This window comes from Drosophila yakuba, chromosome 4 (genome assembly GCF_016746365.2).
Source record: "Drosophila yakuba strain Tai18E2 chromosome 4, Prin_Dyak_Tai18E2_2.1, whole genome shotgun sequence".
Taxonomy (NCBI): Eukaryota; Metazoa; Arthropoda; class Insecta; order Diptera; family Drosophilidae; genus Drosophila; species Drosophila yakuba.
Window position 1 is genome coordinate 1,135,366 of NC_052531.2, and position 22,304 is coordinate 1,157,669.

A 22,304-nucleotide genomic window follows, 5' to 3' on the forward strand; every position below is an offset into this window, starting at 1 on the left:
TTAAATCTTTGCTTTGCTTTAAACGGTAAGAAAAAATTATATGGGTAAAAATTTAAGTTACTGTATTATTTATATTGCCAAGGGCATGACTTTAAAGCTAGATTAATTTTTTTAAAGCACGGATCATCGTAATTTTGAAAACTATTACAAAGAAAAAATTATAAGAAAGTTTTATAAAATTATTTTCTATATTACAATGCTCAGATCTAGATCAACGCTTTCAAAAAATCCATTCACGGCTTACAAGTTTATTTTGTATACAATTTAGTGTTGAACCATTTTTGTTAGCTTGCTCAAGAAGTGATAAGTGACTTATTACCAAATCTTGACGGTCAGTCGGGCGGACAGGCAATTGGGTAGACAAATCATATTTACATGATTTTTTGATAAAATACTTTTAGCATAAACTTTACTTACCTAAATCTAAGTCATCCTTGCGAGGTCTTTGGCTTGATGGAATGTTTCTATAAATTGTTTCCAAACATTTTTCTTTTACTTGTCCAATTGTATCGCAATCCAATACCTTAACCGATACGTTTTCGGTGTGAGAAGGTAACATGTCCAAGTTGTTACAAAATATTGGCTGCTGTATAATACTTGCGTAAACGTTCATTGGTCGGAAATCAATAGACTGTCGAATAAGTTTTTCCTCACTTAGGGAGTATCTTGCCTCATGTGTGCAAGCATCTACAGGACCCTTGTCTACTTGTCCCTTTACAGCTCGGAAAAGCATATATAAAGGCTCGCCAGCACATTCCTTTAAAAACTTGTAAAGAAGGAATGTAAACCAAGCACTTAACATTTTTTCAGCCACACTTTCAGTTCGTCGTAGTAAGAGCTTTGGGTGACTCTTTCCTTCTATACATTTTTCAATTAAGTCCCCTAATAAAGTTTTTAATATATCTGTACAATATTCTAGTTTGGATTGCAGAGTTACCATTATTAAGGAGGCCACATTAACTCGTTCTCGCATTGAGAAGTATCGGTTTGACTCTAAGGTTCGAATAAAAAGTAGCAAAAAGGTCTTATTCATGATAAGTTGGCCAAAAATGCGCAAGCCCTTTTCTTTCCGAAGAAGTTCAGGACGTTCCCATTGCAGTACAATGTGGTCTTCATGATTGGGAAAAAGAATCTTCATTGCATATGACCGATAATCTAAAAATGGAATTCCTCCAGATGTAAGATCGCCTGTAAGATCAGTCATCTCGGTTTGAAGTTCGGCAAACGCCTCTTTACATTCAGCTGCGACGCGTAACTCCAGTATGTCCATCTGCTCTTGCATGTTTCGAAGAACTCTGTTTGATTCCGAACTTTTCTTTTTATATGCAACAAGCAAAGCGACAAAAATAAGCAGTAAGATTACAATTGTGGCTATTACAGCAAAAATTACATTTTCTCCCCAATCCAAAATGATGTTAGACGATTCGTAGCTAAGTATACCTATACGATACTCTAGCGAAGCTCCAATACGAACAATAACTTCAGGTCCATTGATGCTTTTGGTTGCGGTTGCTTCAGAAGGGGGCCTACATGTTAGTTGTTGTCTTGAAAGCGATGTAATATTGCAAAATCCATTTCCTATTTTTACTTCTACATCACTTTCTTTGCAAGCGCGATCTAAATTTCGACCATTAATGGTTAGGTATTCACTCTTAAAGTACTTAACTCTTTCTTCGAATATAAAGTACTCCGGATTTGGATAAAGCTCAAAATGGTTGTTATGAATCTTAGATAAATTTTGAACACGCAAAACATTATCCATTAGGAACCCATATTCAAGAAGAATTGGCCTTTCCGCTTCAATAATATTGCTGTCCACATCAACAACTGGTGATGCACATTCCATTTCCGTATCTGATTGCACCCGACATGGGCTTACATACATCTCTCCATTGTACACTACATAAATATTGGGAGTTTGTATACTTTGAAATTGGGTACCAGTTACAGAAATTCGAATACCGCCTGCTGGTATTCCCTTTGGTACTTTTATTTGCCCACTTGGTCCAGAACTAACGTGTTCAATTGTAGGATCCAAAACATATTTAAAATTGTAATCATTAAACTCTCTGGGCCCATTATCAAAAGACATTTTTAGTCTTCCTTCAATGATACCAGGGGAAGGAGATGTGCGACATATGGCTTGAGATGAATCTGTGCTCAGTATTTTACAAGGTAAGTAATCGTTTATGGATGCCTGTATGCGAGAGCCGGCATTTAAGTGCTTTCCAGTTATATGTATTTCAGTTCCACCTGAAGTTGGACCAAACTTTGGATTAAAATCCAAAATTTTCGGGTCAACGAACTCGTAGTCCTCTTTAGACTCACCACGATAGTCCCCTATTTGTACGACTATTTTGCCATTTCTATACATCTGTTCCCCAGGACTATCCACAGTACATACTATTTGCTTTGTGTCAATATAAAATTGAGGAAATGGCATACAATTTATACCAGCTATTCGAACTCCTGAATAAATATCATTATAGTTTTTGCCTAAATTAATTCCTCGTATTGTTATATTTGTTCCCCCTTCCCAGGGACCTGTTTTTGGTTCGAATGTATGAATCTCAGGGTTTGGGCAAATTTCACTTCGATTAAGCCAATCTGTTTTCCCCTCTTTGTTTTTGTTACATTGTTCTTCAACTTCGCATGTATTAGTAGACGAACACCATCCGCAATTATACTTTTCAGCTAGGGCCAAACATATTCCACAGCTATCGGCCATTTCTCGACATCGATATATTACAACTACAAAACATTACATTTAAAAAGTGAAATTTTAAAAATCGTATTTTAAATACAACTTACCATGTATGTTATGAGGATTGTCAAGTGGCTTGGATCCACCCCATATAACAGCAAAAGTTGCTGTCAAATTTGGCGATCTAGAAGTGTACTGAAATTCCATGCTATCGCAGTAAATGGTGTCACCTAACAACTGAGCGTTTAAACTCGTTACACGTCCCTCAATATTAAATTGACAAACGAATCTCGTTTGAACTATAAATTGGCCAATAATATGAACTTTTACTTTAATAGATTTGCTTGTACCACCGGCGACAAGTACTTCACTTCCATCTCCGGTAGCGTTGATCGTTGGACAAAATCCAGGACCTGATCTGTAACTAGGACCTATACGGCTAACGCCTGTTACTAAAATATCGTTGCGACAATTTTCAGCTGTGTCGTGTGTGCATCTGTGAGCTTCAACACACCAATCACATGGAAACTCCGAGGACACACAACGTGTACATGATGAGTGTGTACTGCAATCAAAAAAAGTAAAATCCGTGGACACTAAGTCTGGTCCATTTCTAGTCCGCACAGATAGTTTGGCAGTAAAGTGATGTTTTCCCTGTTCAATTTGTGGTAGCATATCCGTTCGCGGTGTCGTGCAGTTTACCCCATTTCGTTTTTTTGTAGCATTAGTAAAAAGGGCTTTATCCTCTGTAGTAAAAGCACAAATTAAATTCTCTTTTAGTTGAGGCAAATGATCTATGATGAGCTCTAAAGTTCGAGCTGTAGTACGTTGTAGCTGGTGTGGCACAACACTTGTTATTATTGTGCACTTTCCTGTTTTATAGCTGACCCAATACAGAGGATCGTTAGCGTCGTCCTGACAATTGGAACGTGGGCTACATTTGTTTTCCAAAGAGCACCAGCCACAATATGGATCTCTAGCACCCAAGCAATCTCCACATGTCTTGTAATCAGAGCAATCAAATACTTTAACCTTGGATACTTTTGTTTTGGACATGACATACATATAAAGGTTTTGGTTGTCAAACTGCATATCCCGATTAATTTCAGACCCTAAGTCCACAGAAAAACTAGCATACTCGTTGGCAACAGATGAAGACTCGATTACAACTTTCTTAAGGAATCCATCGCTGGTCCCCGCGAAGACAACGGTATACCCGCTTGTACTTGTAGCAGCAACTGAAGTTAACTTGGTGTTAAACATGGCCACCGGTACTGAAGTAATGGGGTTTTCTCCTCCTAAAGGTGAGTTGACATCTAGTCCACAGAAGTCCTCTCCAATGGTTTGAAGTTTCTGAAATCAATTGGTCAGCATCCAAAAAATAACCATAAGGCAAATGATATATTATTTTTCCGGCTAACAAGAAACTATTCTTGGGAAATGAGTTTGCGAATAGCATAATAACTGAAGGAAAGAGATATTTTAAATTTGTGTTTTTAAAATAAACAAGAGAGAACGCTATAGTCGAGTTCCCCGACTATCTGATACCCGTTACTCAGCTAGTGTAAGTGCGAAGGACAGTTTTTGGCGGTTTGTGGGCGTTAGAGTGGGCGTGGCCAAAAGTTTTTTGGCAAATAGATGGAAATTTACAAGACTAATACAAAAATGAAAAAATATCAAAACATTTTTCAAAAGTGTGGGCGTGGCAGCTTTGGGCGGTTTGTGGGCGTGGCAAAAAGTTTTTTTTGCAAATCGATAGAAATTTTCAAGACCAATACAAAAATGAAGAAATATTAAAACATTTTTCAAAAGTGTGGGCGTGACAGTTTTGGGCGGTTTGTGGGCGTTAGAGTGGGCGTGGCAAAAAGTTTTTTTGCAAATCGATAGAAATTTACAAGACCAATACAAAAATGAAAAAATATTAAAACATTTTTCAAAAGTGTGGGCGTCGCAGTTTTGGGCGGTTTGTGCGCGTTAGAGTGGGCGTGGCAGCATGATTCGACAAACTTGCGCTGCGTCTATGTCCCTGGAGTCTGTATACTTAATCTCAACTTTCTAGCTTTTGTAGTTCCTGAGATCTCGACGTTCATACGGACAGACAGACGGACAGACGGACAGACGGACGGACGGACAGACGGACATGGCCAAATCGACTCGGCTATTGATCCTGATCAAGAATATATATACTTTATATGGTCGGAAACGCTTCCTTCTGCCTGTTACATACTTTTCAACGAATCTAGTATACCCTTTTACTCTACGAGTAACGGGTATCTAACAGGTAACGGGTTTGTCTAACATCAGCAGTTCAGAAGCAATGCCAGTACAAAACTTAAACATATTCTGGGTTATTACGATGTAATTAGGCCAAAAGAAGGTCTCCAAACCAGAGAGATCACTATAGTTTAGTTCCTCTATGGGAGTGCGAATGAGAAATTTCAAATTTTTTTTAACATATCGTTAGAAATATAAAATTAAATATAAATAAATATTAATATAAATATAAAGCGGAACACAATTTTTGAAACAAAAGTACTAAGTTTTGGTTAAAGTATTTAGACGGCAGTAGAGTAAAAAGATATAACGATTCGTTGAAGAGTATGTAAAAGGTAAAAGGAAGCGTTTCTTATAAAGGATATATATTATTAATCAGGATCAATAGAGATGTGGAGAAACTATAAAGGCTAGTATGAATGTTACCGCAAAAAACTGCCACACCTATAATTTTAAACATTTTTTCATTTTTTCTTACTGGAAAATACCCATTTTCCAAAAGTGTTTTTGCATGCACACACTTATGAAAAACGTTTTATTATTTCTCATTTTTTTATTATTCCTGCCAGTTTTCATCAACTCTATTAACATATTGTGTTAATAGTCTAGGTGGGTGGTGGGTTGCTGCTTTTCTTTGTAATAACGTTTCCATAATTGAGTTTTGATATATTTTAATCGATAGTCTAGATTTGCAAAAAAACTTTTTACCATGCCCACCTTAGGTCTTGTAAATTTCTCTCGATTTGCCAAAAATATTTTTTGCCACACCTACTCTCACGCCCACAACCCGCCAAAAACTGTCAGTGCTGAAATTTCTCCTTCACACTTCCACTAGTTGGTGACGGGTATCAAATAGTCGGAGAACTCGACTACAGCATTCTCTCTTGTTTTTTATTATACAAGTTATACTTGTACAGTAAAAGTATAAGCTAGGTTTGTTGAAAAGTATGCATGACAATTCCAAGGTTTCCACTCGCACTTAAACCCTCACAAAAACGCAATTTGTTTTAAATTTATAATTTGATGTATAAATGTTTTGAAATAAACTTGCGCAGAGTAGATGCCACTATAACCGGTATGACAATCTAAAATATATAGCTTTTATAGTTCTCAAGATCTCGTCGTTTATAAGAACGGGCAGACGGAAATGGCAAGTTCGACACAGATAGTGATTCTGAAGGTTGGTTCCTATTAACTCTTTCCTACTTAGTTTTCATCAAAACTAGCATATCCTTTAACTCTAAGAGTACTAGGTATAATAATAATTTTCCTAACCGTATTATTTAAAAGTTTGGTTCCTATTCGTTCTTATTGATTTCAGAAAATTCACCAGCGTTTTTTGATTAATTTATAATATATAACTATTTAAAATAGATTTCTCACCGCTTAAAAAAAGAAAAACGAAAAAAGTATTTCGGAACTCAACCAACTGACTTTAGCTTACATCATCGGAACCAATCCGAATTAAGGGGGAAACTCCCTTTAGGCATTCCAACAAATTGATTTTTTTTACTGTCTTAATCGATAGGTATAGGCTTCAAGAATATAATTCCGAAGTTTAAAAATTCTATTCTCAAAATTGTGGAAGTTATGCGACTTTAAAGCGGCTCGCTCGACCGGTGCGTGAGCCTCGACCGCTAACTTTGAACGTCGTTTTCTCAGGACCATGTTCTTCAAATTTGCGTTTAAAACTAGTGAACCGATTTTGTTCATCGGATCATAATTGATCATAAAAAACTGCATCTGTGGTACTAGAATTATAAAAATAAAATTGTTTTAACTATTTTTTAAATAAAAATAATCGGAAAAATGTTTTTTTCTTATCTTTAAACATTGTCCTGAATATATATAACACCAATTTAATGTGATCTTTTTTTATTTTCCCCAAAAAAAAAAAAAAAAAAAAAACATTTGGCTTCTAAAGGGAGTTCCCCCCTTAAGGCTTAAGTCTCACTCTACATTTCCGTAAATAGGTGTACTAAAAATGTATTAAAATTAAAATATAAAATTACTATTAAGAAATAAACTTTTAATTGTACTGAAATCATGATACCAATTATTAATTATTATTCACACTTAACAACATGAGTAACTTGCTTCGATTGTTAGATCAAATTTTACGAAAATTTCCTTTAAATATAGATATCGTCATAAAACAGGCATTGCATTCTAACTATTAATCTTAAAATATTTTTGCCATATCGATGGGTATTAAAAAGCACAATATAATTTAATACCACAATAACAAAATTTAAAATTACAGGTGGTTTGTGTGCGACAAAGTATTGAAATAGTATTAAAGCTCTGCATGCTTGCTGTATAGTTACCGAGACCTCGACGTTATTATATACGGACGATCGACTAGTAATGTGTTTTGGTTGAAAAATATATATCATCATTTATGGGCTGTAAATATTTCCGTAACTAGGTCCATTTTTGTATGAACGACGAGATCTCAGGACCTATTATAGCTAGAAAGTCTGAGATTGAGCATGCAGGTTCTAAGTTCGTTTACTCATGTTGCCACACTAATTCTAACGCCCACAAACCGATTAAAAGTGTCACGGCCACACTTTTAGAAAATATAGATATTTTTACATTTTTTGGTTAGTCTTAAATACATCTATCGACTTGCGTCTTGCCACGGTCATATTAAGGCCCACAAACCGCCCAAAACTGACGCGCTTTCACATTTGAAAATTGTTTATTTTTTTTTTTTTTCCAATTTCTGACGGTATTTCAGAATGTTGAAATTTCTCGTTCGCCTTTCACTAGCTGAGTCTTGGGTGTCTGATAGTCGGGGAACTCGACCATAGTGCTTTCGCGTGTTTTAGCTGGATTTAAGTTTAAAGCAACATAGAGGACGTAGACAATAAAACTGTACTTACCGTAAGCACACATGGCATGCTGGGAGATATAAAGTCCAGGCCTCTCATCCCATTCCCGTTAAAACAGGATTTTATGTTTTGCATAAATTTACGACGAATAGATTTTAATGAGTAAATGCAAAGTGCTGAATTGTTCGTTGGTGTGTTCCCATCTCCTTTTGAAAAAACAGCAAAGAGGACATCATCCTGAATAGATATACCTAGGCTTTGAGCCAGGTCTGAGCTAGGTTTTCCTAAATATCCAGCCTGAACTAAGTTGAATTTAGTACCGCCTTGAACATCACTTATACATTCCACTGGTATTTCAGTATAAGAATAATAGTTTGAGTCTTCCTGGCATATTCGTACGAGTTTCGTTATGTACTCTTTAGGAGAAGAGTGGTGACTGTGCTTTAATTGGGTTGTCAGAAAATAAGAAAATCGCTCAGAACTGAATCCATAAACATAGTTTACAAAATATGTTTCGCGTGCGTATGAATTTATAAAAGTTCTCGTTCCAGTTGTAACTGCCGAAGAAGCAATCTGAAACATTTTCGTCTTTTCAAGGGAGCGGGATGCAACTGCTGGTATTTCACTTCGGTACGGTGAATTATTTGTGTAAGTAACTCCGACGTACATCACATTTGTCACCGGGTGTTGGGGAGGTCCCGGCGCTATAAATGCTACCGTTGAGGAGTTTGCATCATTTGCCACAACAGCATCAGGAACTTCATGCTCAATTATGCTGACATTTTGAAGATTACGAACTGTGCATGTACCCTGGAATAGTGATCCGCATGCAATAAGTCTAGAAGTTGCACGATCAATGAGCAAGACCTTATTATAATTGTCCGTCGGACTGCGAACGGCATTTAATGGACAATCAAGGATGCTACACTCTACGGAATCATTTTGAGGCCCCGTTTTTACAGTTTCGGAAAGCTCCAAATCAGGCGACAATTGATACAACCTGTTAACACCACCAACAAAGACTCGTCCAGTAATGGTGTCCACTAACAGGTGATTTAATTTAGTGTCAAACGTAGCTACGTTTGTAATGGTAGAACTTAGATTCTTTTCATTCTTTATCGGCGCATTTGCATTAGTCAAATTTATGGGCTCATTTTGCACAGTCGTTTTGTCAGACCATACATTTGCTGCCAGGGTTTGACAACCTGCCCTTGATGGCAGCCAGTGTTCATATTTATCTTTAAGAATTGCTATTAACAACACACTAAGAACAAAATTCATCTCCACAATCGCTCCTTCAACTGGGCGATCAAATCCACCTTATTATTCAATGGTTAGTTGTAGTCGCTTGTATATCCCTTATTTAATTCAAAATTTACGTAAATATTAAAATTTCCTTTGAATTGCTGTCATTCCTGCAATTTTTATTATCCGTTCCACTCAAAATAATTTTACTTGGAGCAGGTAAAAAATTATTTATAGTTTATTTACTTGTACGACCATTATGTAAACCTGCAAATCAAAGACAAAACCGAATTAATATAATAGAATATATGTATATATCTAATTATACCATTAATTCTTATGGTATAATTTACCATTATGTAAACCTGCAAATCAAAGACAAAACCGAATTAATATAATATAATATGATATAATATATATATCTAATTATATATAAAATAATATATATATATAATTATATATAATAAAATATATAAAAGTGAAATATCAAGTGGGATTTCCCTTAAAACATATGGAGGCATTGCGTGGTTTAAAATTTTGACGTTTTAATAACGATTCGTGATGGCTGTGATTAAATATACTGGCTCACCTTCATACTACGAAAATCATAAGTGATCAACCACCGTGTTCAGCCCTCCTACGGTATATTTCGGAGACAAAGCACAAGGTTAATTGTCTTAACCGACCCCAATATATTTCTTACTGCTCCAAGGGCACCACTTTTATTGGGCTTCTTGAAATTAGGTTAATATCTTGAAGTTTTTTTTAATGATGAAGCAGGCCTGAAGGGACGGCCTCCTTCTCTGTCCCCCTAAGCAGTGACCTAACGTAATAACAAATATGTACTTTTTTACGAATATGAACTCACTAATATTTAAATTATAGTAGAAGAGCACCCAATCATACTTGCATCTTGTGGCCAAAATGTTGTATGTGTGGTTATTCTAAAAAGGAGTGTTTTAAATAACGCTTTTAGTTGAGAACTTTAGGTTCTCAAATACAAAATTGTTAAACATTTGGAGTTCTTCTGCGCCGTTTTTGGCCTAAACGCTTTTTTGAAAGTCAGAAGTTTAATATAATATTAGGTGTACGCCTTCGTAATAGATTACTCTTTATTCCAATTCTGCAAAATTGCATTAATTGTTTGTGATTGTCAAGAGCAAAACAAAACAAGAGAGAACGCTATAGTCGAGTTCCCCGACTATCTGATACCCGTTACTCAGCTAATGGAAGGGAAAAGGAGAGTCTTAAACACAGTTTTTGGCGGTTTGTAGGCGTTATAGTGGGCGTGGCAGAACGTTTCTTGGCAAATCGATAGAAATTCACAAGACCAATATAAAAATGAAAAAATATCAAAACATTTTTCAAAAGTGTAGGCGTATCAGCTTTGGGCGGTTTGAGAGCGTTAGAGTGGGCGTGGCAAAAAGATTAGGCATACAGACTCCAGATACATAGACGCAGCGCAAGTTTGTCGATTCATGTTGCCACGCCCACACTTCTGAAAAATGTTTTGTTATTTTTTCGTTTTTGTATTAGTCTTTTAAACTTCTATTGATTTGGCAAAAAAAAAAAATTTTTGCCACGCCCACTCTAACGCCCACAAACCGCCAGAAACTGTCAGTGTTGAAGACTCTCCTTCGCACTTCCACTAGCTGAGTAACGGGTATCAGATACTCGGGGAACTCGACTATAGCGTTCTCTCTTGTTTTAAAATGACTTAATTGCAAAAGGATTTAAAGTAGATATTGTAGCTTATTTAGTTCTTGTTTAGATTATTGTAAATTCTTTGTAGATTATTGTAAATTTGGAGCGATATTACGCTAAATAAAAGTTACACAATACAATGGCTGCATTTTGTATTATTTTTATTGTGGTTAACTGTTGTAAAAAATAATTTAAAATACAAACATTTTCACATCAGTTATTTTAGCATAGATTAAAACAGGACTCTTATTGAAAGCGAAAATTAGTTAATTAAAAATAAAGGGCGGTGCCATGCACACAATTTTTCAGATTCGCATAGATATGGTTCAGTGTAGACCAGTGAAAAAGCATAAACTACCTATCTTTCTCCGTTCGGGAATTATAAAGTGCACAAAACATGAGTTGTGGCGCCACGCCTAGTATAAAAAATAATTGAGTGTTATTAATTTTAGCCATAAAATGCTATCATTCAGCCTATAGAGTTGTGTTTGCCAAGCCCCATGTAGTCAGATCTACATATATGTATGTCAAGAATATAAATGTTCTAGGCACTTTAAAACGCAGAAGAGTAACGTAGAACACCACAAATCTTGTTTAAAAAAGATTAAATTAGATCATTTCACATTTTTAGAGAGCACCTATGAATAGTTATCAAAATAAAAAAATTAATTTATTAAGTGATGACTAGAACAACTAATATTTTAACTGCAACTGTATGTACATATTAAACATGCATCCATGCAGCCATACGCTAAGAAATTTCTTATGATATTTACGTATGTATATCTTGATTTCAATAATAAAGAAATTTTGGAAATTGAGGACTAATTGTTAATTTCATTGACATGCATATTTACATATTTGCATAATTACCTACATAGGTGGCCAGCGCCGGATCTTTAATATAATAAACATGTGAAATGATAATGCACTCATAACAAATTAAGTTGGGCAAATATTAATGGAGGACTGTAAAAAGTCTTTTTCGCTAGTACATAGACATTCTTTGGAATTTGCGTTTTTTTTAGGATATACTGGTGCGAATACATCAATACATGCATATGTATACGTATATGTATAGAAACATTCTTATTTTGCTGCAATCTTTGTCAATGCATACGTATTTATTTTCCTATACCACGCCCCTTACAATTTATTTTGAACAAAAGCCAAACAGACAATTTTTAATAATAGTAGTCTTTATGCAAATATAAAATACACATATGTACTTTGGTAAATGTAACACATTTGTAATGAATTGCTAATTTTTAATTTATACATACATACAACATTATATACAAGCCATCGAAATATTTTATATTTATATTTTCTTTATAATCCAGTAAAATATACAACACCAATGATGTTAATTGTTTTTATTTCACTTTACTACATATATTAAGTACAAGAGCAGACAAATTTGTATGTATATCTGAAATATTGGGTGGCGATAGCTTTCTAGTGAACACTCAGTAGCCGGCTTACTATTTGTTTTCCAATAAATCACTCATAAAATATTAGTTCTTTACATCGTAAGTCACTGGACATAATTCCTTTCTATTTTTGAATTACACTACACTTTAATTTACTCATTATTGTATGTAAATGTTATCGATACTATAAAGCAGATGCGAGATTAAAACAACTAGAAGTGAGTCTGAAGGCCCGTTCTTACCGACAATAATCGATACCTAGGTATGGCGCGATAGTTTTTTTTTTGTCTATTTTAATTAAGCCACGTACAAATTTTTCTCAATAAGTAAAGTGCTTTCCTTAACCAAAATTATTTTGACTATTCAATAACCATTCTTATTAAATTAAAAGTATTCGAATTTTTCTTCAAATAAGAACATCATATTCACCAGCTCACATACCATGCCAACTTACGACCATTTTATCAAAAATTTGCTCCAAACCTTACATGTTGCAGCAAGGCATTATAAACTACACCAATATGCTGTAAACTTAACTGAAAGTAAACACATTTGCGCAAACCCTCCGCTGCTTAGTTTTGCCGCAAAATAATGGATATGTGGCTCTGTAAATGGGAAATTTCTATATATTCTATAGGAAATGTGAAGAGACTATAATGACCTGTTTACACTGAAAACACGATTTAGCATATTCGTGAAAGATTAATTAGCCTTATGAATTTTAGACCTATAGATATTTAATGCAAAACAGCACTGAGCACTGCGACTCAATATGCAGAGGTGCAAAAATGAAGCCCATGAAAAAGTAAAAATGATGTAGACCGTAATAATGTTGGCTGATTGTGTGTGAAATATTTTCAAATACGGTAAAATGTTTACAATGCCCTCATATCGGCAAATCTTGTGCGATCAAAATTTGTAATCAAATCACATCTATCACATGTAATCACATCTATCACTTATCAATGTATTATAAAACCACATTAATTGATCACTTATGTTGATCTGACGATTGTTTCCTTATTTCAGCATCTTAAAACTGTTTGAAGTGCCTTTTAAAAGGTCTGGAAAATTCCAGTGTGAATCATTCGTAAATGGAAATGGAACACGACCTATTATTAATGTTTATTATCAGGCATGCTCCGGTAATCTTAATTTTTTTTCGAACTCGATTTGGGCCAATTCATACGAAATCGTTTTAGATGCTCTGGTATTCGCAAAATTTTTGCTATCGAAATGTTTCGGGTTTTATCAGTTCCTGCTGCTCAACCTGTGAAAAATGCCTTTTATATTTGCAATTGCTTGTTTTGAAGCTAGGAGAAGGCAGAATTTGGAGGGCTTGAGAAAATCTAGAGTTGGCACCTTTTTCACAGTTTTAATTCCGATGTTTGCAATTACTGCACTTTGACCATTTAAGTAATTTAATGAAATAACATTAACATTAATAACATTAAATAACAAGCAATATTGTTGGCCCTCCTTTAAATTAATGTTCGTTCGAACAGTATGGCAACCTTCGCGATAGCTTTTGGCGACGTACTTATCGACCCCTTACCAAATCGTAAATTGTTGTTGCCGACGGCAACATTTTGTTTGTCAAATATGAGGTGGGGTCAGAAATAATTTTTTTATAAAATAACTAAGTGGCAGAATGATTTTTTTCCCTTAGTAAATAAGATCTAAATTGATATAAAAAGAGGCATTTACTTTTCTTTTTGGCCAGACAAAAGTGCCCTTTTACAAATCGAACAATTCTTACGATTTCGAAAACCAGAGCACCAATTTTTCGATTTCAAATCAAAATCTTAAAAATCTTACGAATTCGATTACCGGAGCATGCCTGTATGTATATGATTATGTATAAATCCTAGTTGTTTTATACTTTTTATAAAGGACGTTTTTTAACACCTGGGCCAAGTCTTCGCCGAAAAGTCCTTAAGAAACAATATATCTATTTCGAAATCAGGTGTCGAACTAATAATCATGGGATAATAATATATTTAATTGGATACATAGGCATGGGATTACAAATCCGGGTAGGGACACTTAGTGCCCTAGCTATTAAGAACCAGGGAAAGGTAGCAGTTCCATACGAGGGCGATAAACTGGGCGTAGAGCACCTGGTAAGGAAGCGGCACAAACCTGAAGTTTAACATCTGTGCGGCCGGCCAAAGCATGTAGTTGCGGACCAATATAGAGGGGTAGCTGTCAAGAATGCGCTGCCGGATTCGGTCTATGGGCTCCCCGTTGGCCAGTGGCACCAGGAAGGACATGGCCATGGTAAAAGGGGGCGCAAAGAGGGTCTGGTCGACCAGCATCTTGGTAACGCCGCGCCGCATTGGTGAATAAGTTTCGGGAACCCGGGACTCCAACAATAGGTACCACCGCCGCAAAGCTGGGCCGACGAAGACCAGTCCAAGGATGCCGAATCGAAGGGTTCGCCCCGCATCCAATTCGTCAAATGGTTTCTTATCGAAAAGCAACTGGGCTATAGCATCGCCCATACCCATTACCGCCGCCACATTGAGGCCTTCCTTTAGGTACGCTTTTAGTCTCATCATTTTTATCAGAGATCCGCTTCTTTCAAAGCTCGTTCCGAATTGTTTTATATCGAAAATTTAATACACTTTACTGAAAAAGCGACTTGCTGTTGCGAACATTGTTCTTGTAGTTTTAAAGGGTTGTCTATTAAACGCAAAAAAGTCGGTAACAGTCAGCTGCTGCAATAAAAATTGGCAACTCTGAATAATTATTACAACGAATTAATATACGCTAGTTATTAAACTTTTTAACGCTCATGATCATTTTATATTGTTGCGTGCCGAATTTTTTTAGTCGAATTTAAAATGGTTTTCGGCTTTGAATTATATACATATTTAGTAACTGAATTTTTTAAAGAGGCAGGTAATCTACCTCTGCTGAACACTAACATCAGTAGTTAGACGTAAGAAATTAGATATTTTACTTTTTTTCCTTCGGGGTTTTTCAATGTTATAATATCGAACTGTTATAATAGTTTTAGGAACAAAAAATCGTTTTCATGGATCCCAAAAGCTTATTTAACCTCGACAAAGCGTATTTTTAGTATTTTTTTAATTTGCTATATATTTGCTTTCTTTATTCGTTACATTCACCACCCGATTTATTTCGACGTCTTTGTTTGTATGCAATTTCTTTTTGGGCACATTATGTCAGCTCTTCAAGAAGTGCTGTGAAAAAGTGTAAGTTTTTACATTTTCTCAAAATTAAAGGTTAATATGGAAAAAAAGGCTATTGACTATTAAAAAAAAAAACAAATTTGGTTAAAAATTTACGTTTGGCCCGTTTTTTCATATTCCACTTTATAAAACTAAATTCTGCTTTATATTCTTCTTTATTGATTTGAATTATGCTTCTTTTTTTTCTTGTCCCCTTTCCCCTTTCTCGTGACGGTCTAAATTATATTTTTTTCGTCTTTTGGTGGGACCGCCTGCCGGGGTCAGTACTTTGTCTTCAATTTCCTTTTCGGCAAAAAGGTCTGGGATAATGGTTCCTTCCATGAACTGTGGCGTGCGACCGGTAAGCACCGACAGCCGCACATCGTTCTCTTTTTGTTCTAGCGTTTGAGTTGTGGTAAGCAACTTGCTGCGGATATTGTAGTAGTTAGCAGTCCGCCACAGCTTGGCAGTGACTTCCAGATTTTTTTCGTCTGCCTGACAAAGAGACATTGAAATCATCTTTGGTAATTGGATGCTATGTTTGTAGCTGCGCCCGAACAAGGGATGGCGAACTCGTAATAGGTACTTGGGTGGCGATACATCAGCGGGAATGAGCTCATCCTTCTGACCTGTTAGTGGTTGCTTATTATATGGTCGCTTGCTGACTACCACATAGCCGACAAGGGGTATTCTCCGGAGTGCAAAGATACCCTTGGAGCTCATATAGCCCACTGCCTCGCTCTGCAACGTCGAGTTTTTGACGGCACGCACCTGGAGGTCGCCTATGCTCTTCCTCCCAGGCAGCTTTATGCGCTTGCCGGCTATCAGAAGTGGATCTGTACCCTTGGGGCACTGCATCAGCCAAGCCTCGTCGGTGTGACTATCAAATTCGCAAAAAGCATCGCCGCAGCACTCACGAGCAGCCACGTCCGGGGTCATCTCCTTGTACTGTTCCACCTCCAGAAACTGCCGCCGAGGTTCTTTCGCCTGGCGGCGAAAGAGATTTTCCTCCATTTTTTTTTTCATGGGGCGCTCGGAAATCCAAATATTTTTAAAAAATTACCAAAAGCACACGTGCGGTAGTGGTGGAATAAAGAGATGAAAAATATCGATGCATCGATAATTTCAAAATATTTTAAGGAGGTTCACATTGGATTTTAGTTTTTATAAGCACCCCCTAACTAAGATAAACCATTGGGTAAATGGTAGATCTACAAATTCCTATATCACCCAGCTTATCAGAATATTTTTTTTTTAAATAAAGTTCTGTTGCAAGCAAAGAAACCGAAAAAATTTGTGTTATGAAAAAAATCCCACAACCTTGTTTTGCTAATATCCTTTAAACGAAGCATCGGATATTGGCAAATGATGTATAAGCATTGGATTTTTTTTTAATATAAAGTTCTGCTGCAAACAGAGAAACAAAGACAATATTTTTATTATGAAAAATATCCCACAGTCTTGTTCTGTTAATATCTTTTAAAGGATATTGACAAATGGTAGCAACAATTTTTTGTTTAATAGTTGCCTTATCGTACTCTCTCTTTTTGCGGTAAGAACAAAATAGGTCTAGAATATGGTCTGAATACACAAAGATACTAAAACTGCAATAGTATTTTGTAAACGAAAATACTCAATAGTAGTATCTTTTTCGAATAGCTCATCACTAGGTCTTCTGCTCGCTCCCACACTTCTCAGTTAGTCCGAGAAAAATGTTCGCGTTACGTGCTGCCTCTAAAACCGATAAGAATTTGCTGCCGTTCTTGGGGCAATTGTGTAAGTAGCACAAATACTACAAATCTATGATTAAGAAAAATTGTATTAAATGAAAAGTTCAGCTCAAAAATAGTATATGCTTTAATTTATAGAGCAGTTGTCGAACATAACCTATGATTCAATAAAATGTTACGAGCGAGAAAAAATATTACATAACGATAATTTGAATTGATTTAAGGTTACCTTTGTGTTATAACATATATTTGGCTCAATAAGTTAATCAAAACCGTACTTAAATTAAACGACTTTTGAAAACATTAAATCGTGCGCTTGTGTGTATGGCTTTTTAAGCTTAAGAACAAGTTTCAATCTATATCGTAAGCGACTCTTCATTTTAAGGAAACGGTTTTTAATACGTTATATGCACTTGAAAAAATTATATGTTATCGATTATCAGCTTTACGAGTTGCGTATTAAGAATAATCCAACATAGGCATGCAAAAATATAATAAAAATTTTCCGATCCCATAAAGTATATTTGTTGATCGGGATCAACAGCCCATCATATAATATCTATTAATTAAGCAAATCGAGTTTAGCATACAATGTAAGACTTAAAAATATATTTATTACCAAGCCCTGGCTGCAGTGACCTGGCCACTTGGCCAGCCTGATTTTGATTATTTTTCTTAGAAATTGTATTTTTTTTGGGACGAGTATTCTTTGACTAAGTACGATTTTTAAAACTGATCAAGCAACTGCTACGTTTTTCAGCTCGTAGCCATGCTGCTAAGGCTGCAAAGGCTGCGGCTGCCGCAAATGGAAAGATTGTGGCCGTAATTGGCGCTGTCGTCGACGTCCAGTTCGATGATAACTTACCGCCCATCCTCAACGCCTTGGAAGTCGACAACCGTTCTCCTCGGCTAGTGCTTGAGGTGGCTCAGCACTTGGGAGAAAATACCGTACGCACTATAGCCATGGATGGTACCGAGGGCTTAGTTCGTGGACAGAAGGTTCTCGATACTGGGTATCCAATCCGTATTCCAGTTGGTGCCGAAACACTGGGTCGCATTATCAATGTTATTGGTAAGTAAATTAAGTTAAAACATAAAGAGCTTAAGAAATTCTCTGTTCAGGTGAACCCATCGATGAGCGTGGACCAATCGATACTGACAAGACTGCAGCTATTCACGCCGAGGCTCCTGAATTCGTTCAGATGTCTGTTGAGCAAGAGATTCTTGTGACTGGAATCAAAGTCGTCGATCTCCTGGCTCCCTACGCCAAAGGCGGTAAAATTGGTTTGTTCGGAGGTGCCGGTGTGGGCAAAACTGTGTTGATTATGGAACTTATTAACAACGTGGCTAAAGCTCATGGTGGATACTCGGTTTTCGCGGGAGTTGGTGAACGCACTCGCGAGGGAAACGATTTGTACAATGAGATGATTGAGGGTGGTGTTATATCACTAAAGGATAAGACCTCCAAGGTGGCTCTGGTTTATGGGCAAATGAACGAGCCGCCAGGTGCTCGTGCCCGTGTCGCTCTCACTGGACTGACCGTTGCAGAGTACTTCCGTGATCAAGAAGGACAGGATGTGTTGCTGTTTATCGACAACATTTTCCGATTCACTCAAGCTGGCTCAGAGGTGTCCGCTTTGTTGGGTCGTATTCCATCCGCCGTCGGTTATCAGCCAACCTTGGCTACTGACATGGGTTCTATGCAGGAGCGTATTACCACCACTAAAAAGGGATCCATTACTTCTGTTCAGGCCATCTATGTTCCCGCTGATGATTTGACCGATCCTGCTCCTGCTACTACCTTCGCTCATTTGGATGCCACCACTGTATTGTCGCGTGCGATTGCTGAACTGGGTATTTACCCTGCTGTGGATCCACTGGATTCGACTTCTCGAATCATGGACCCGAACATCATTGGACAAGAACACTACAACGTTGCCCGTGGTGTGCAGAAAATCTTGCAAGACTACAAATCCCTTCAGGACATCATAGCTATTCTCGGAATGGATGAACTGTCTGAGGAAGATAAGCTCACAGTCGCTCGCGCTCGCAAGATTCAGCGTTTCTTGTCGCAGCCATTCCAAGTTGCTGAAGTCTTTACCGGGCATGCTGGTAAACTAGTGCCCTTGGAGCAAACCATAAAAGGCTTCTCAGCGATTTTAGCTGGGGACTACGACCATCTACCTGAAGTAGCTTTCTACATGGTCGGCCCAATTGAGGAAGTTGTGGAAAAGGCTGACCGCCTGGCAAAAGAAGCTGCCTAAGAAGGTGTATTGGACAAATCTTCAAATTCGTAATACCAACTTATAACCCATTTAGCATTGAATGTTATGCTTTGAATTTAATAAACTTTGTAACATCATATTAAATTCAATACACGCGAAGAACTCAATAAAATCTATTTAAACATTATGATCCAAGTGTGAATGAAAATAAAACATAAGAACGCTATAGTCGAGTTCCCCGATTTTTTGATACTCGTTACTCAGCTAGGGGAAGTGTGACGGAGAAATTTCCACATGGACAGTTTTTGACGGTTTGTGGGCGTTAGAGTGGGTGTGGCAAAAACATTTTTGGCAATTCAAGGAAAATTTACGAGACTTGAAAAAATATCAAAACTTGTTTGTGAGCGTTACGGTAGGAGTGGCAAATTTTATTTTTGGCAAATCAGTAAAAATTTACACTAATAAAAAAATGAAAAAATATCAAAACATTTTTCAAAACCGAGCGTGGAAGTTTTGGGCGTAAGAGTGGGCGTGGCAACATGAATTGGCAAACATGCGCTGCGACTATGTCCCTTTTAGTTCCTGTGATCTCGACGTTCAGACGGACAGACAGACGGACGGACAATGTCAGATCGATTCGGCTATTGATCCTGATCAAGAATATATGGCCGAACCGTTTCCTTCTAATTTATAACGAATCTAGTAAACCCTTTTACTCTACGAGTAACAGGTATAAGAGAATGTTATAGCCGGGTTCCCCGACTATTAGATACCTGTTACTCAACTAGTGGTAGTGCAAAGCACAAATTCGACTGAGGCTGTCGGAAAATTGAACTTACGAAATATTGTTTATACAAGGAGATTTCATCAACTATCAGATACTCCTTACTTTGCCAGTGGGAGTGCTAGCTAGCTAGGCATAGGGATTAAATAGGCATTGAAAGTAGTAAAATACACAAAATATCAAAACATTTTTATAAATTGTAGGCGTGACATAATGTTTTTGGTGTAACGAATTTAGTATACCCTTTTACTATACACGCAACGGGACTAAATATTTATCCTGTAAAATGTTAACAGAAATATCGGATATAAGTATTACTTTAAAAAGATATTTTAATGTCTTTTCTCCTGAATTCCTAACCTTCTTAGGATCTATTGGTGAAACTGGAAACATCACGCTGACTTTTACAACTTCAGTTTTTATTGTGTGTAGTGGTTACAACATGACACTAATTATGATGCTGAGATGTTTTGTTTGCTTCAGATTGTCTTCCCGGACTTTCATTGGGAATGCCGAACATTCAGTTTTAGAGCTGTCTGAGTCTTAGAAGAAATAAGACTTCGAATCTAAAATCAACATATATACACATAAAAACCTTAAACTAGTTTTCTATAAAATTTAAAACCGCACGCGATCAGTGTAAATGATTATTATCATTTTAAATATTTATTTGTATTTAATAAATCATATATATGGAATAATTTTTGTAGTATTTGGAATTATTAAGTTGTGTTATGGACTTTGCTTTGTGGGCTTAAAATTGCATTATGCTTTGATTTCCTTTAAAATATAAAGGATATCCACTAACAAAAATAATTTGTTTAGGCAATTTGCATTCTCTGCCAATTTAATTTAATTATTTAAATATACGTCGAGAAACAAAGATTCTATTCGGTTATTATTTAAAGGCTTTTACCTTAGGAGCGAAAGCTCTTCGATCAATATATTATATCCAAAGCTTGTTCATATAATTTTATCGTGTAATTACTATTAAAATCGATTTGTGAAGACATTAAGGTCCTAAAATTTGAATTTAAGCAACTGCACTTACTTTTAGATAATGCGAGTATATTGACCAATAGTATTAGCCTAAATAAAGAATCAAAGGTACTTTCCAAGCATTGGTAAGGGAATTGCTGAGTAATTATTGATAGCTGTAGGATGCAACTAAAGTACAACTTCATTTAAATCGTAAGTCCAACATTCCCTTTCCCTTTAATCTTTTTTACTTTTAAGTAAAGATATATTTGACAAATTTTTTTAACGTCAAGTCCAACTTTTTCTTTTAACATATACTATCAGGTAAAATTTATAATCATTTTACGATGATAAAGTCTCTTACATTAAATTTGTTTTCGCAGTTATGCTTATAACAAAAAAGTATACACTAGTAAGAAGGATTAACCTAATACACGTTTATGGAATAAGAAAAATTAGAAAACACATCATATACAACTAGTCGTATCTTCCATGTTAGAAAAAATAAGTTTTGTTTTGTTTATCTTATTGCATTTCATAGATAGGCTATTTACTCATTAGGCTTAAACACAACATAAAGCGAACACTTAAGAACCTTTGTATGTATCCTCAATGTTACGACACATATCGGTATTTTTCCGCGTCGCAAGAATTCTTTTTACTGTAGCAAAACCTAAAATATCTTTAAAAATTCTTCATAGAACCATGCATTTAAACTTATCTCTGTGCCACGTACATATTTTTTAATTGTTATCAACATAGTTAATATGGTTTTAGGTTTTAAAAAACAAGAAAACGCTATTCGACATATATTGAAAAATACCGAGTTATAATGATACTAACATTATTGATTATTGTTAACTTAAAAATGGTCCGATTGGGAGTACTTTTCGTATATGGATATTAAAATATGAAAATATAATGAAATCAAAATTAAAATAATAAAAATTCAATGTTAAGATGTGTCGGCATTTCTTTCAAATAAAGTAGCGCTGTTTTTATTTTTAAGTTCCCTCATTCTGCTATAGCACACTTGATAAAAAAAAAAACCCTAATGGCATGTTTTTTTTTATAAAGCTGATCAAACTATTTCTAGAACAAAGGGAAAATTTTCTAATAATCTATAAATAGAAAACAGATTAATTTCTAAAACTTAAACATCTCTTCAAACACAAATTATAATAAGTGGTGTT

The 22,304-nt window shown here is 35.9% G+C and overlaps 4 protein-coding genes across 8 annotated transcripts in view; 1 reads left to right on the plus strand and 3 right to left on the minus strand.

Annotated features, from left to right (window-relative positions):
- Positions 1-12,398, minus strand: part of LOC6523756 (plexin-A2) — a 55,499-nt gene extending 43,101 nt beyond the window's left edge. For all 5 annotated transcript variants that reach the window (XR_005561913.2, XM_043207208.1, XM_015191453.3 and 2 more), the window contains exons 1-4: positions 12,250-12,398; positions 7,867-9,327; positions 2,812-4,057; positions 418-2,751 (exon numbers count right to left, since the gene is read on the minus strand). Coding sequence is in view for 4 of the 5 variants with exons in the window: in XM_043207208.1 (XP_043063143.1) it covers positions 418-2,751; positions 2,812-4,057; positions 7,867-9,096 (4,810 nt within the window). In the remaining variant the exon portion in view is untranslated. The remainder of the gene's footprint in view (positions 1-417; positions 2,752-2,811; positions 4,058-7,866; positions 9,328-12,249) is intronic.
- Positions 12,399-14,159: 1,761 nt separating this feature from the next.
- On the minus strand, positions 14,160-15,409 carry LOC6523757 (mpv17-like protein). Its single transcript, XM_002099596.4, has one exon. The coding sequence runs from the start codon at positions 14,756-14,758 to the stop codon at positions 14,252-14,254; it is 507 nt and encodes a 168-aa protein (XP_002099632.1). The 5' UTR covers positions 14,759-15,409; the 3' UTR covers positions 14,160-14,251.
- Positions 15,410-15,551: 142 nt separating this feature from the next.
- Positions 15,552-16,451, minus strand: LOC6523758. The gene has a single exon (XM_002099597.3). It carries the CDS (start codon positions 16,418-16,420, stop codon positions 15,584-15,586), a length of 837 nt encoding a protein of 278 aa, XP_002099633.2. The 5' UTR covers positions 16,421-16,451; the 3' UTR covers positions 15,552-15,583.
- A 569-nt stretch (positions 16,452-17,020) lies between these two features.
- On the plus strand, positions 17,021-19,536 carry LOC6523759 (ATP synthase subunit beta, mitochondrial). The gene is made up of 3 exons (XM_002099598.3): positions 17,021-17,170; positions 17,885-18,196; positions 18,247-19,536. Exons 1-3 carry the CDS (start codon positions 17,107-17,109, stop codon positions 19,386-19,388), a joined length of 1,518 nt encoding a protein of 505 aa, XP_002099634.1. The 5' UTR covers positions 17,021-17,106; the 3' UTR covers positions 19,389-19,536.
- The last annotated feature ends 2,768 nt before the right edge of the window (positions 19,537-22,304 follow it).

What these genes read in the sequence shown, in the direction of transcription:
- LOC6523757 (XM_002099596.4), bottom strand. Translation starts at nt 14,758, where the DNA reads ATGATGAGACTAAAAGCGTACCTAAAGGAAGGCCTCAATGTGGCGGCG.
- LOC6523759 (XM_002099598.3), top strand. Translation starts at nt 17,107, where the DNA reads ATGTTCGCGTTACGTGCTGCCTCTAAAACCGATAAGAATTTGCTGCCG. An exon ending in GCCGTTCTTGGGGCAATTGT is followed by an intron (nt 17,171 to 17,884) that starts GTAAGTAGCACA and finishes TACGTTTTTCAG; the next exon opens with CTCGTAGCCATGCTGCTAAG. An exon ending in TCGCATTATCAATGTTATTG is followed by an intron (nt 18,197 to 18,246) that starts GTAAGTAAATTA and finishes TTCTCTGTTCAG; the next exon opens with GTGAACCCATCGATGAGCGT.
- LOC6523758 (XM_002099597.3), bottom strand. Translation starts at nt 16,420, where the DNA reads ATGAAAAAAAAAATGGAGGAAAATCTCTTTCGCCGCCAGGCGAAAGAA.